Source organism: Cornus florida, unplaced genomic scaffold (assembly GCF_030987335.1).
Source record: "Cornus florida cultivar Cherokee Brave unplaced genomic scaffold, ASM3098733v1 CherokeeBrave_3.0.0_Hap2_Chr03, whole genome shotgun sequence".
In the NCBI taxonomy this organism is placed as follows: Eukaryota; Viridiplantae; Streptophyta; class Magnoliopsida; order Cornales; family Cornaceae; genus Cornus; species Cornus florida.
Genome location: NW_026775573.1, coordinates 4,453,784 through 4,468,648, shown reverse-complemented (window position 1 = coordinate 4,468,648; position 14,865 = coordinate 4,453,784). Strand labels below are relative to the sequence as shown.

At 34.0% G+C, this 14,865-nt stretch overlaps 1 protein-coding gene across 1 annotated transcript; it reads left to right on the top strand.

Moving 5' to 3' along the window:
- Window positions 1–1,805: 1,805 nt before the first annotated feature.
- On the top strand, window positions 1,806–2,239 carry LOC132300972 (root meristem growth factor 10). Its single transcript, XM_059798273.1, has 2 exons — window positions 1,806–1,838; window positions 1,949–2,239. Exons 1-2 carry the CDS (start codon window positions 1,806–1,808, stop codon window positions 2,237–2,239), a joined length of 324 nt encoding a protein of 107 aa, XP_059654256.1.
- The last annotated feature ends 12,626 nt before the right edge of the window (window positions 2,240–14,865 follow it).

The window sequence follows — 14,865 nt, the reverse complement described above, 5'->3', positions numbered from 1 at the left end:
AAGTGAGGTCAAAACAAATGTACCAGAAATAAACAAATTAACAATGTCGCACCAAGTCTTTGGCGGTCATGAGTCAGAACGTGTGTGGGACTAGGTTCACGTGCCAAATTCCTCTGGTCACGCGTGTAGGTGGCACGTGGCTTCTATGACCGGTATTGACGGTTAGGGTTCTCTCCTTTGTCCCTTCCAACACCAACATGGTAAAATCGCGCCCACGATTCACGCTCTCCTGTACCTACCTCTCTCTATCTCATTGGACTACTTCAAATGTCTGATTTAGAGGCCTCTTATGAGTGTTAAATTGGTTCAAATTCAGACTGCAAATTACATTCTTAATTATAATGTCATTGTAATGAACTTATATAAATTTTGTAATGCCATTTACCCAAAAATAATATAAAAAAAAAAAAAAAAAAATGGAATGCCAAAAGTTTTGGACTTCTTTATTTCGTTTTTGCAGGCGATCGTAATGTCAAGTCTCTTAGAGTATTTTATAAATTATCACTTGACACATACAGTTTCCCTATCCCACATGACAGGTGCAAGAGCCTATCTATAAATTTTAGGTAATTAAGAATGTAAAGTGATACCATAAGAAGAAAAGGAATGCATGCATTTTTGCTATGTGCTATAGTCATACTATAAAGGGTGTGATTTGGATGTCTTTGAGCTAGCTAGTTAGCTTCCATTTTCTTGTATGGATACAAATAAAAGTCACACCCTTTGATCATCACTTTGGGGAAATCAAATATGAATTGAAAGTCTTTCAATATTTTATACATACAAAGACCAATCACCCTTTGATCATCACTAGGGTAATATCAAAGTCTCAAATTTTTTTTTTTTTTTTAAAAGGTAAGTCTTTCAATATTTTATAATTCATATTATTCTAGCAATGTTAATTTGTAGGGAGGGTAAGGGACATATATCCTTGTCATATATTTTAAATATTAATATATCTTGCTGGCTCCAACTTGAAAAGGGTTTTTACTTTTTGATTTTGGTCTACAATAATAATAAGTGGGCAAGAGAAGTAAAAACAAACAAGGACCACAAGCCATGAAAATTAAAGAGCTAGAACTCTACACAAATTAAGACAATTAATTAATTAGTATTTGTAGTACTACTTCTTTGGTGGAGCAAATTAAATATTGGACAGGCTCTTGCTTTTTTGTTTTTCTTGTACTTGTTTTACTTTCTCATGCACTCCTCCTCTTGACCTTCCTTTGCTTCTTTATTCAAAGTAAAATCTCTCTCTCTCTCTCTCTCAATAAATTCACCAGAAGTCTCTGTGTTGCTTCTCTTTTCTTGGTGAGTCTGTGTCTCAAGTCCCAATTGATTGATCATATCATATGTGAGAGGGAAGAGACAAAAGGGACACCACCCATATCTTCATTTTTCCATATATCCTACTTCTCATCACCCATACACCTGCAACTTCTGTAAATTAAAGAACCTCTTAACTCCAACAAACACTACTTTTCTTCTCTTTCTTGGGGGGGCCATCGAGTACATGTATCTTTGCCGATTAACCAATTTTTAAACGCTGGGGTAGATCGTAAAGAGTGTTCACTTTCTTCCTAACTACAAATATCACCAGCTATTACTTCTAGCTACTACTTCCACCACTATACCTATACCAATCTAAGAACACAAAAGTTTTTTCATCACAATCTTCCATCTCTTCGAGCACTTAAATCCATCTTTAATTGCTTAATATGTCCATTATATCTTCCTTTATTGTGTTTCTTCTATGTCTCTCTTTCCATGCATGTAATGCTCGGCGTCTTGATGCAACTACTAAGATGCCTGAGAATAACTTTTACCTTTCTACCAAGGTTGGTGCAAGTTGTCTATCATTTTTTTTTTTTTGTTGTTGTTGTTGTCAGTACTAGTAATTAATTGATGAAGAGATTTAAAATCGATCATCTTCTTTTTTTTTTTGCAGAATGATGAGAAGGTAAGTACTGTTGAGTTATCAGCTTCATCAAAGGTGAAGGCTTCCTTGTCAAACCAAGAGAGCATGCCTAAGGAAAGTAAGGTTGATGGAGCTGATTATAACAAGGGATTAAGTTCAAATCCAAAAGATGAAAGAGTTGAAATTTCAAGGGCTGTACAAACTCATGAATCTCTTGCTTCTGTTTCTTGGCGCATGCCTCACAAGAAACACGGCGAACCCCAACCGGGGTTTAATTTGGACTACTCACCTCCAAAGACACACCCTCCTGTCCACAACTAATTGAGCAGCTGCCTTGCTTTTCTTCTTCTTCGTCTTCTCCTCCCTTTTTTTTTTTTTTTTTTTGGTATTTTTTTTCTTCACTTTCTTCTTGTCTTCTCTTTAATCACAGAGGGAACAAACTGGTAATCCGAAGTAGTTGAGCCTTCTAACCTTAATATATGCTCCTATGATCATTACTGCCTGCATTGACATAGTAATCTTAGATGATGTTACATGAATTTATGGATGATATCTATCGTGCCTTGCGTTTTAATGTACATTGACAATGTACTAGAAATTTTTGAGCATTAATTTATATATATACTATCCTTCAAGCTAGAGATGTTTGTTCATGACCATATATATAACTGAATGATAGGGGAGTTCAAGAAATGATATATGGCATTCACTTTTCATATGGTTTTGTCATTGGCAACTAATTATATATATATATATGTGGTGCAGATTAATTAATTGGTTCATGAGTAGTACTATGTTTGGAAAATCTACATTATGGGAACAGTACTTGTGACCAAGAATTATACTAGCTAGCAGATTGGTGCATGGGCAAATTAAGTTAATTGTGGAATGTGGTTATCAGTTAGTAATATTAAGTCAATTTGCCCTAAATTAAACTTCTTGGTCAGCTAAATTAGACCACAAATTAAAATACTTTTACCACCAGAGTGAATGCTACAAGACTGAGAGCTAATGTCGTTGATGGTTTAAGCGAACAAAGTGGATGTATGAGTGTTATCCGCTAGGTAAAAGAAAGAAAAAAAATATTATTATTATTGTTGAGAAGCCTGGTGGATTATTAGTCTAGCATGATCAACCATAGTCATAATTAACTTGAAGTGTACTCAACAATACATTCAATCATAGATCTATACATATTTAGGCCTAATGATGCTAAGATTGTACTATATTTTTCATTCTACCTTGTTTTTTTACCTTTTCTTTTCTTTTCTTTTTCTATGCTAGTTGGTAATTAACAAATTCATAAGACTGCCTATCAAAATGAATAGTCCAATATATTATCGTACTAAACTAAGTACGTACTGTAGTAAATTAGCAATTTTTAAAACATACCTTCATTTGGCATCGATTGGAGGACGTGTCATTGCTCTTACCAATATTCTGCAATTTTACAATATCCTCACAATGATAAGCTATTTATCTTATGTTAAATTGTGACTCGTGATTCTGTGAGAATATGAATATATTGTGCTTGGATGCTGATTGATATCATTAAGAAATTTGAATTTATTTATTCTCGCATCATTCATAAACCGTCTGATTAATATATGTAATGCACCTTTTTTGTGGCTCATTTCAAAATTAAGATCTCCCCTAAATTATGTACTTTGCTTTTGAAGGTCATTGACGATAGAACATTATAAATAACTCGTACCATCCTCCTAAAACTCTCATATTCAACTGGTTTTTACTGATCCCACAGTAATGTATCTGCCCTAGTCTAGTTGTGTTTGTGTATGTATATGTGTCTATATATACACATACACATTACATATATACATATATGTATATTGCATCTAAAACATAACCAGGACATAGGGTGCAACCATCTCGAGGGTGTTTCCACAACAATTAAAAAAAGCATGTAATTCAATGGTACTTTAAAATCCCAATAAAGAAAACTAAGAAAAAAAATGTAAAGAAAATGTTTATGGTGCAATGAAAACAAACATTCCGAATTAGAAACCTAAAACAAGGTGACAGGTCAAAGAATGTGGTGGTTCCCAATGGGATCGAAAAGGGAGACGAAGTTGCACACCATCAATTAATTCCCCAAATCGATCAGACAGCTTTGTTAAATCATGTTCTCTCCAACTTTATTTTAAGTTTACTAAAGTACAATTACAGCTAATAATAATTGTTTAATTAACACAAATCCAAATCCCCCACCTTTGTTTGGATTAATCTCTCCACCTCATAAACCAAAAGAACCAATTTGAAATTATTATCCATCATTATTTGTTTCTCCTAGTTAGATTACCTGAAACTAACCCATTCCTCAACCAATTAAATATAGTATAATGTGTGTGTAGATATATATATATAGATTAAACACTAATCATCGATGCACGCTTCTGCTTCGAAAGGTGAGTGTTTTTTGTCACTTTATGATGAGTAGCTAGTATAAGAGTATATGTTTATGCATATTATTCATACATGCACATTCTGTACAGGCCAAATTGACACATATAACGGGTGTTCGACAATCCCATGGAAATGAAATCATATAATTTCGTATAGGGATTTAAGAGATTAATACCTATATAATTGACTTTTGACCTTAATGCTTTTCACTTAAAAAAGCTGCTTTAAAGTTTAAACTAACTTTTGTTTCAGTACGTAACACCTGATCAGAATTGTTCAAAATGATTCTTATTATTATTTTTTTTTAGGTCTGTGTAGCCTAAGAATTAGTAAATGAAAACAGTGCTACATTGGCCCACTATTTCGATGAATGTTGGCTCCTATTTAAGAGTAATATACTGGCTCGACGTTTTAACCCATATGAGGCCCAATAAGCCCAATTTATTTTATTTTCTTTTATCTTCCAGACAATCTGGCTTCGAACATGCTCCACGATAGAATTGGATCAATCGACGAGATAGAATTGGATCAATTTATTTGGTTAGGAGGAGGTTGATCAATTTAAAGGCCCGTTTGGCACTGCTTGTGTTTTTAGTAGACAAAAAGGAAAAGTAAAAGCGATCACTTTTATTTAATTTATGTGTTAATGTTTGAAAATTGCATTTTAAAAGATTTTTTTGATCACATAAGAGTTTTTCTATTTATTTGACAAAATATTTGTTGAAAGCATTTTTTTGGATTGCTTGGTAACTTAAGGTAGTTAACTTGGTTTATTTATTTATTTTTTATTTTTTATATCCAACTTTTTTTTTTTTTTAACACACACAAATAAACCAAAGGATTCAAAGTTATGATGTTATATTTTTATTTTATTTTATCATTATATCAGTTTATGAAATTTAAATGCGTGAATGTAGAAGCATTTCTTTACATATATTTCATATAAATAAACAAAGGCCTCAAACATTTTATACTTATTTTCTTAAAATCAATACATAAATGCTGGTATTATTATTATTATTATTATTATTAAGGGTAATTTTATGTTCATTGTATATTATTATTATTATTATTGATAAATGATGTGAATCAAGTTAGTTACGAGTTATATTCAACTTCACTCATAAGATTACTTTCCTTCGTCAATGAGAGAATGAGATCCTTGCCAAGAAATGTAAAACAACATTTGAATCATGTAATACATCAATATGTAACAGGGTTTTGTTTAGAAGTTAAATTTTTTAGATTTTAACTGACTTTACATTTTTATGAAGATATTGTAAAATGCAAGTAGTATGAAGGGATCATCATACCATTCTTGCATGAAATTTTCATTTATAAAGTAGCATACTTTTGTGGTAGTGACACAAATGGTGAATGTAATTAATTTAATCCAAAAATTTTAGATGAGTGTGGTATTAGAGGAAACTAATAAAAATAATTACATGATATAGCCTTCAGACTAACTATTTTTTTTGGGCAGTAATATACAAGGCGTTCAACTACAGTTTCTGCTTTTGAGATTGATTTCTTGCCGTTGGATAAATCAGATTGTATACTAAATATTTGAGTGTCTACTAATTCAATTAAAAACCTACCAATTCGGTAGGAAATTGTGATTCTTTGAATATCAAATTGCTCTCAATAATCTATTGTTTAGGAAGAACTAATCAATATATTTGAAATAGTTCTAAACCATTATGAATGGATGGAAAAAAAAAAAGGTTGGGTTGAAACAAATGCAAAAACAAATTGAGCTAAAAAATTCAATAATATACTCAGCATTTTTTTAGTAGTAACAATTTAAAAATTAATTATAAGTCACTCCTTTTGCTAAAAATTCAATAAAATTCATTAAGATACATTAAAAATCTATTTTTTTGGAATTATATTATAAAAAGTAGCGTGCATTTTGTAAATTATGTGCAAGATTAAAAAAAAAAAAAAAAAATGCACGACTTAGCTAATGTGGATAGAGACCCAATTCTATTACATGCCAACCGATATAACAACAATTACAAAATTCTAAAAGGTGAAATACTGTTTACAAATGCATGACTACAGGCGAATCTCTTGCTGCAACACTGTTTACAAATGCATAGCAAAGCTACTGACCTCAAGCTGCAATCTACCCTACCTCATTTCATACACCAATCACAAGCAGCATTCATCAAAGGGAGAAAAATAACTGATCCTATCCTTCTAGCACATGAGTTACTAAGGGGTTACCACAAGGATTCAAAACCTGCAAGGTGTGTCATCAAAATTGATTTGAAGAAAACTTTTGACTCTGTTAAATGGGATTTCATCCTCGATAGCCTCAAGCTGTTCAATTTTCCAGAAAAATTCATTAACCTAATTCATGCTTGTATCTCCACTCCTTCATTTACAATTGCCCTCAATGGGGAATTTCAAGGTTACTTCAAAGGGAAGAGAGGGTTGAGACAAGGAGACCCCACCTCACCCTTCCTCTTTATCATTGCAATTGATGTTTTATCATCCATAATCAAAGAGTATGTGGCAAGGGTCCATACCTTCAAATATTATTGGAGATGTGATGCCCTTAAGATCACTCATCTATCTTATGCTGACGATTTGTTGCTGCTTTGCCATGGGGATATCTCTTCTATTTCAGTCCTGGAGTGTGCCCTTGACCATTTTTGCACAATGTTAGGTCTGCAAATTAATCTTTCAAAAAGCAACCTTTTCTGTTCTGGTGTGGACTATCACACAGAAGCTGCAATTTCTGAGCTACTTGGTATTGGAGTTGGGGCTCTTCCAGTGAAGTATCTCAGGGTTCCATTGATATCTACAAACCTAAAGTCTATCCACTGCAGTTTACTCATTGAAAAGTTGACAAGTAGAGTATTCCACTGGACCTCTAGAAGCATTTCTTATGCTGGGAGGTTGGATCTCATCAAATATGTCCTTGTATCATCCCAAATTTACTGGTCCAGCATCTTCCTTCTCCCAAAGGCAGTTATCAATGAATTGAACAAGATACTTAGATCATTTTTATAGTCAGGGCCTGAAATGAAGTCATCTGGAGCTAAGGTTTCTTGGGACAAAGTTTGTAGACCGAAGGAAAGTGGTGGTCTGGGCATCCCTAACCTTGAATTGGCTAACAAAGCTGGCATTCTTCACCACATTTGGGATTTGAAAACTGGAGACAGGGATCGGCTTTGGATATCATGGTGCAACACACACTTAATCAAGTCCAGTAATATTTGGTCCACCAATATTCCATAATCATGTTCTTGGAATTGGAGGAAAATATTGCAGCTAAGGCACTATGCAAGGCAGCTGATCAAGCACAGAGTTGGTAATGGCAATGACACACCCTTTTAGTGGGATAACTGGAGCATTGGTGGTCCACTATGCACAAGGTTTCCACTATCCACACTTACAGAAGCTGGATTTAATGTCAATATCAAAGTCAATCTTCATTGTCAATTTTACTTGGTTATTTCCTGAATGTCTATCAACTATAATCCTTGAGCTACTCTCCCTGCCTCCACCATGCTCCACAAGAAATGACAAGCTCTCCTGGATAGCTTCCAATTCTAGTAAGTACAACTTGAAGGAAACCACCTTATTTCTTGCAGGTCAATCCTCAGTAGTTCATTGGTTCAACTTGGTATGAAAAGCTCCTATAATTCCTCGCATGAAATTCAATATGTGGTTAGCTGTGCAATCAAGATTACTTACCTTGGACTCCAAAGCAATGGCACTATATCACAACATGTGTGTTCTATGCAACAGCAACCAAGAATCCCATGATCATCTTTTCTTCAAGTGTTCTTTTGTTACTCCTATCTGGCGATTCATCCGTGACAAATGCAACCTAATTATGCCGAATGTGAATTGGGAAAACCTAATTAGATGGCTCTCCTCACAGTGGAAGAGGAATTCAGCACAGAACTTTCTGCGGAAGGTATGTCTCTCAGCTTTGATATACCACACATGGGAAGAGAAGAACGAAAGAATCTTCAAAGGGAAAAAGTCTTCCACTAGAGTGGTCTCAAACAAAATTTGCTACACCATAAAATCGATCTGAAGCTGGGATTCCTTCATGATTGTTCAAGCTCTCGAAAAATCCTCTATGAGTGGAACCTGTCTCCATCTTGTTGCCGTCCGCCACCTCGTCCACCTGATCTTGCTTCTTGAGTTGCAGATGCAACTCATCATCATTACTTCACTGGAATTGCTTCACTGGAACCACCATTAACGGTCTGATCCGTTAATACTTGTTTGTTATATCTATTTAGGTTGGGCTAGGTTAGGCTTTTCAGCACTCTGGATTGGGCTTGCCTATTTGGGCTTTGTTTTCCCCTTCATTGGGGCTGGTCTCTGACCAAAGGCCATTCTATTCATATATATATTCAGTTGCTTTAGTTTCCAAAAAAAAAAAAAAAGGTTTAGTAGAGAGTTAAAATTCCAATTCAAATTTAAAACTTACAAACATATTCTATTATTGAAATTTTTTGCTTCATGTAGTTTAAAATGTTAAATTAAAGTCTTCTTAATTAACAACGTATCCATTTTTAACCACGAAGAATGCTGCAGAGTTTTAAAATCTGAGTTAAATCCATCCAATTCAAAATTTTCTAAAATAAAATGAGAATATTATATTCACATATAGTTTTAAATAAAATTGTTATTGTCAAATCCTTTTAATTCAAAAACATTGCAAGAAATGCCTTTAGCAACAACATAGTTTTGAATTTGTATTATGGGTTAATTGCAGTGTCACACTTGGAGGTTTTGGTCAAGTTCACTCAGCTGCTCGCCAGCGTGAGTGTAGTCCCAGAGGTTTGAAAATTTTACATACACACCCCTTCGGATCTCTGATGTACAACAAAATGACCTTTTAACCATTTAACTTGTCAACAAAGGCAAAGAAGTGTGAATAAACCAATATAACCCTCCATATTCCTACAACTACATGTTCTCAACAATATGTTGGAGTTATCTTTCAAATTAATATAGTAACTCTATATTTATGAAGACAAAGTATTGATATTACAGATATTACAAACTTTAAACTTTAAACTTTAAGTTTTTCACCTGATGCATTTAATTTACTATATTAATATGTTATTTATGAGTTAAGTTTAAAGTTACATTAAATACTTAATTAATGTCTTCTAAATATATTAGTATAAATAATATGGCATATGAAGCCTACGATACACAATCTCTAAGCTAGTTAGAGTTAATCAAAAGGGATTTGAAAAGGTGTTTTCAAACTATTGATTTTGAGTGTGTGAGTTTCATATTTTCTGTTGATCGGATAGAGATAAATACATAGGTTCATGAAGAAGAAATGCAACCTTCATGAACATACAGTTTTGATATATGGGCTTAGTTGAATCCCAGAGATAGTGCTGCCATTTGTCTTCCGTTGCACGTGGGAGAGACTTCAACTATCTTCAAGAAGCGATTACGCGCCTCTAAGCCTCGATACTCACCGTTTTCAATATTTTGGTTCCAACAATTTGAAAATAGTTTTCTCTTGAATGGATTCATTTTCGTTGTTGTCCATCACTGATTTTTCGGTTTCTCAACCGAATATCGAGGCTTTGATGGCGTGTGTATATATATATATACACCCCAACGGTGGAAAAGAAAATTTTATTTTTCCTTCGATAATTAAAAATCGCTTATGTCATGATTAAGCCATGTCCAGCTGTTCTGGGTGACAAAACACCATTTGATCAAATTTTAATTTGATTAATGAGAAGATCACAAGGTGGATTGAATTGGCATCTCATCTTACTAAAGGTTACCAGAATTCTTCCATACCTAATGGGGGAATCATGTAACCCAATATCATATGTTGGTGGGCACAAGGGCAATTGGATGAAATTGCAATTCTAGTAAACTGGTCATTCTAAAGGATGAACACCATATTCCTAATATTCATATGAATATGGTTTATAATTCATTTCCTTTCGAGTGTGGCTTCAATGTTATCTTTGAATATGGTATGTTCCTTGAAATAATCTTTTCATTAAAGGTATGTCTAAATTTGTGCAATAATTTATATTTATATTGCCAAAGTCATTGATTAATAACGTGTTATAAACATGGTTAATGAACTGAATCTTTTATCAAAGGATTTGTCAGGAATTGATCGAAAGGTTATGGTAAAACCTATATGGGTCTATGCATTATAGATAACATTTGAAAATTTAGTGGTCTTTCATAGATGTTGAAAGAAATATGGTACCTTTGAACTAATCCCCATCGGTCACATTATTGATGCTCATTTTGAATATACTTATGTTTATTCCTTGAATTTTAAAAGCTCTAGTAGGTCACTTTTCGTATGATTATATCATATTTTGTGATGAAAGAGAAGATCACAAAAGAAGTTTATTACCTTTCGGGACGCATGCCATCAGTTGATTGAAACTAGATAATCTCTGCACATTACAATTAGTTAAAATCATGCAAGATCTATGACTTGTGAGGGGGATCAGATGATAATATAAGAGGAGAACTCTTCAACTTCTAAAGTGACATGCATAAGCATAATTTCTGGTAAGTGATGCATCTGAAAGATGTCTTTAGATTTGTAAATAATGGCTTCGAGGTGAGTTCTAAATTCATCAATTTTTCATCCAAAATTGGTATGATTGTCGATTAACGGTATGCTTTCCAGTTATAAAACTGATTTTTGGTTACTATAAATTTCTTAATTTATGGCATGTCATATATTTGATTACATGAGTTTAAATTCATTAATCAAAGGATAACCATTGGTAAGGTTCATGTGGATCAAAGCATTACATGTAGCATGTAAACTTTTATTGATGTGTTGAAAAGACACTAATACTGAAAATTTGATCCATATTGACATGTTTGAAATGAGCTAATTATTTTCATGAAAGAAAGTGATATGTTATCATTTTATTGATGATACTAATTTTTATTCTTAAAAACTCATTTTTGAAAGCTCCTAAATAGAGGAATGAAAGTTTAGGAAAGCAATGATTGCAGCTGAATTTCATATTGATGAAAGGAGATTCCAAGGGAATTCTAGCAATTATTATTTGCGTATTAGTTCTTAATTTGAACTTTTGACATGATGGATCTTAGGGAAGCTAGTGTGATTGTGTAAATCAAAATGTGGGGCCTCAATATGGATTTACTCTCACGCAATCCAATTTTATCAATTAATCTTAAAAGGTTCAAAATCTTATCAGATGCTACAGTCTTTGTTCTTATTGATCCTAGATCAGAGTCAATTTGCAATCAAGGTAGTGCACTGAATCAACTTGAATTCTCAAATTATTGGTGGTCATTATGATCCAATGAATTGCACCAGGGTAAATACAACTTGTTATCAAGTACAGAAATAATCTGGGAAGAGATCATTGAATTTCTCTTATGAGAATATAGAGGTACTTGCAGTGTACTATGGATCATGGGTTGGATTATTGCAAATACCTAGTTGTTTTTGCTATGGATGCTTAAAGTTCGTACCAACTTGGATCTTCACCGTGGGCAGAGTTATGATTTATTGAAATCAAAAGAGTGGACTTGTATAACTTATTCCTCGATGGAATCTGAATGTTATTGCACTTTCTTTGCTGGAGAGGAAGTTGACTGGGTAAGAATCTTACTGGAGAGTATTATTCCAATACGAAGTAAGCCTATACCGCTCTTGAAATATTTTCATGACAATAAGGTTGCGATGCTTCAAGCTCATAACGAGTGTTACAATGAAAAGTCTATACATGTGTAGTTGAAGCACAATCATCTGGAAGAGATCCTGGTAAATGGATTATCATAATTTACTGTGTGAAGGCCAAATCTAATTTGGCAGATCCACTATCGAAAGACATGTGAAGGGACTCAGTGCCCAAGGCCAAATCTCATTTGGCAGATCCACTGTCGAAAGACATGTGAATGGACCTAGTGTCCAAGGCCGAATCTAATTTGGCATATCTAATGTCGAAAGACATGTGAAATGACTTAATGTCTAAAGCCATATCTCATTTGGCATATCCACTATTGAACGACATGTGAAGGGACCTTGTGTCCAAGATATCTAAAGAGATTGGAAAGAGCCTGTAATCGATGTTATGATGTTATGGGAACCCAACCCAGTGATATTTCTCCTGGGTTCAATGGGAAAAACAAGTAACATAATAACTTGTGTGAGCACATTAATGTTCCTTTCCTTATGATGTGATGTGGGTGCTCAATCTTGTAACTGAGGAGGTTAAGATTTTAGATCTCTTAATGAATCTGTAGATCAATTTTCAATTGAAGTGTACATGATCACTCTTGATAGATTCACCGTATAATCAATGAGGAGGTTAAGACATGAGTCTCTTAATGAATTCTATAGATCGGATTTCCGATTAGGATGTACACAACCACTCTTGATAGATTCACCGACTTATCTTGCAATGAGGATGATGAGATTAAATTCTCTCAATGAGTCCATAACTGGTATTCGGTTGGAGTGTGTAAGGTCACTCTTGATGGACACACCTATCTGAGTGTGGAAGTAGGGCCGCTTCTATAGGATCCAGACAGGCTTGATCCTTAACGACACTCAGAAGTATAGATTTCGGACACATGGCCGAAACGTGTCGAGCTTTAGTACTTTATCTCCGAACAGAAGTGTGCATGTAGTATTTCTTATTCATCAACATGGTTCTTAGTTCAAGACATCGTTCACTAAGTTCCTAGATGAAATCAAGGGTGCTTACACTAGGTAATGGTTCAAGTCCAAAAGACACCATTATTGATGCACATGACTGTATCGATCAACAAAATGAATTTGAAACAAGTGGGGGATTGTTGGAGTTATATTTCAAATTAATATAGTAACTCTGTATTTATGAAGACAAAATATTGATATTACAGATATTATAAACTTTAAACTTTAAACTTTAAGTTCTTCACCTGATGCATTTAATTTACTATATTAATATGTTATTTATGAGTTAAGTTTAAAGTTACATAAAATACTTAATTAATGTCTTCTAAATATATTAGTATAAATAATATGACATATGAAGCCTACGATACACACTCTATAAACTAGTTAGATATATAAAAAAGGATTTGAAAAGGTGTTTTCAAATTATTGATTTTGAGTGTGTGAGTTTCATATTTTCTGTTGATCGGACGGAGATAAATGCATAGGTTTATGTAGAAGAAGTGCAACCTTCATGAACATACAGTTTTGATATCTGGGCTTAGTTGAATCCCGGAGATAGTGCTGCCATTTGTCTTCCATTGCACGTGGAAGAGACTTCAACTATTTTCAAGAAGCGATTACACACCTCTAAGCTTCGATACTCACCGTTTTCAATATTTTGGTTCCAACACAATATATATACATATATATATGTCACCTGTTGACAGCAAGATTGGGTGAGCTTCAATGATGGCGATGACCAATAGACCAAACAACTTATTTATTTATTTATTTGGACAGATAAATTTTACTCTCATTATCGAGTCGATGTTGAGTGAACCTGGTATGCAATGCCAATGATACGCCTAACCAATGAACATGCAAAATTTAATCAAATTGATATCATCTATACATAAAAACTGTTTAATTGAGCTGGTGCAACTTATACAGAAAAGTTGTTATTAGTCCAGAGAAGTTATTTAATGCTCCTGACGAATCAGTATTTAACATATAAACAATTGTGTCCGAAAGATATTAGCTTTTTCAGGGCCTGTTTAGTAACACTTTTACTTTCTGATTTTTACTGTCAATTCCTAAAATTGTGAAGTAAAAGTGAAAATTATGTTTAGTAATATATTTTTACTTTTTACCTATTAGAAAGTACTTTCAGATTTAATGAAGGAAAGAGAAAGTGAAGATTTGTTACTTTCTCTACTTTCTGCACTGTTTATGAGAAGTATTTTCTCTACTGTAGCTTTATTTTCCAAAAAAAAAAAAACTTAAAAATTATTATCACCAATCTCCACGTTGCCTCCCTCGACCATGGCTACCGGCCTATCGCTGCCGCCATCACCTCCACCCACCTCCTCCCTTTGTTGACATATTTATTTGGATTTAGTCTTAATTGAAACACACTTTTGAGGAAAAGGAAGAAGAAGATCAGGATAGTGATGGTGTGCGCTGATCTGTAGTGGAGAATTTGCCCAGAGGTTTCTCAGATCGGAGGTGAACAGAAAGCTCCATTCGCAGAAGATCGTAATTTCCGAGAACGACCACTTTGTGGTGGTGGATACTGAAACCACCAACTCAATAATGTTGGAAACGCTGTGGGAGGTGCAGAGAGGATTCGTCGCAAGGGTGATTTGCGGCTATGAGGAAGGGTTGTTGCTGGTTCAGTCCAGAATGAAGACGCTTAATTTGTGGAACCTTAGGATTGAAAAACAATTCTTCATGAACTTTCAAGTTTCTAGAATTGAGAGGAATATAGAGAATTGAAAAAAGAACGTTCGTATGGATATGATGTATCCCCTACCTCGGCTAGAGCTTGCCCCCTTCCCTGAGATCCGATGCGCCTTGCCCC

Coding starts and splice junctions, on each gene's coding strand:
- LOC132300972 (XM_059798273.1), top strand. CDS start 1,806: ATGCCTGAGAATAACTTTTACCTTTCTACCAAG. Junction 1,839..1,948: donor ACTTTTACCTTTCTACCAAG/GTTGGTGCAAGT, acceptor TTTTTTTTGCAG/AATGATGAGAAGGTAAGTAC.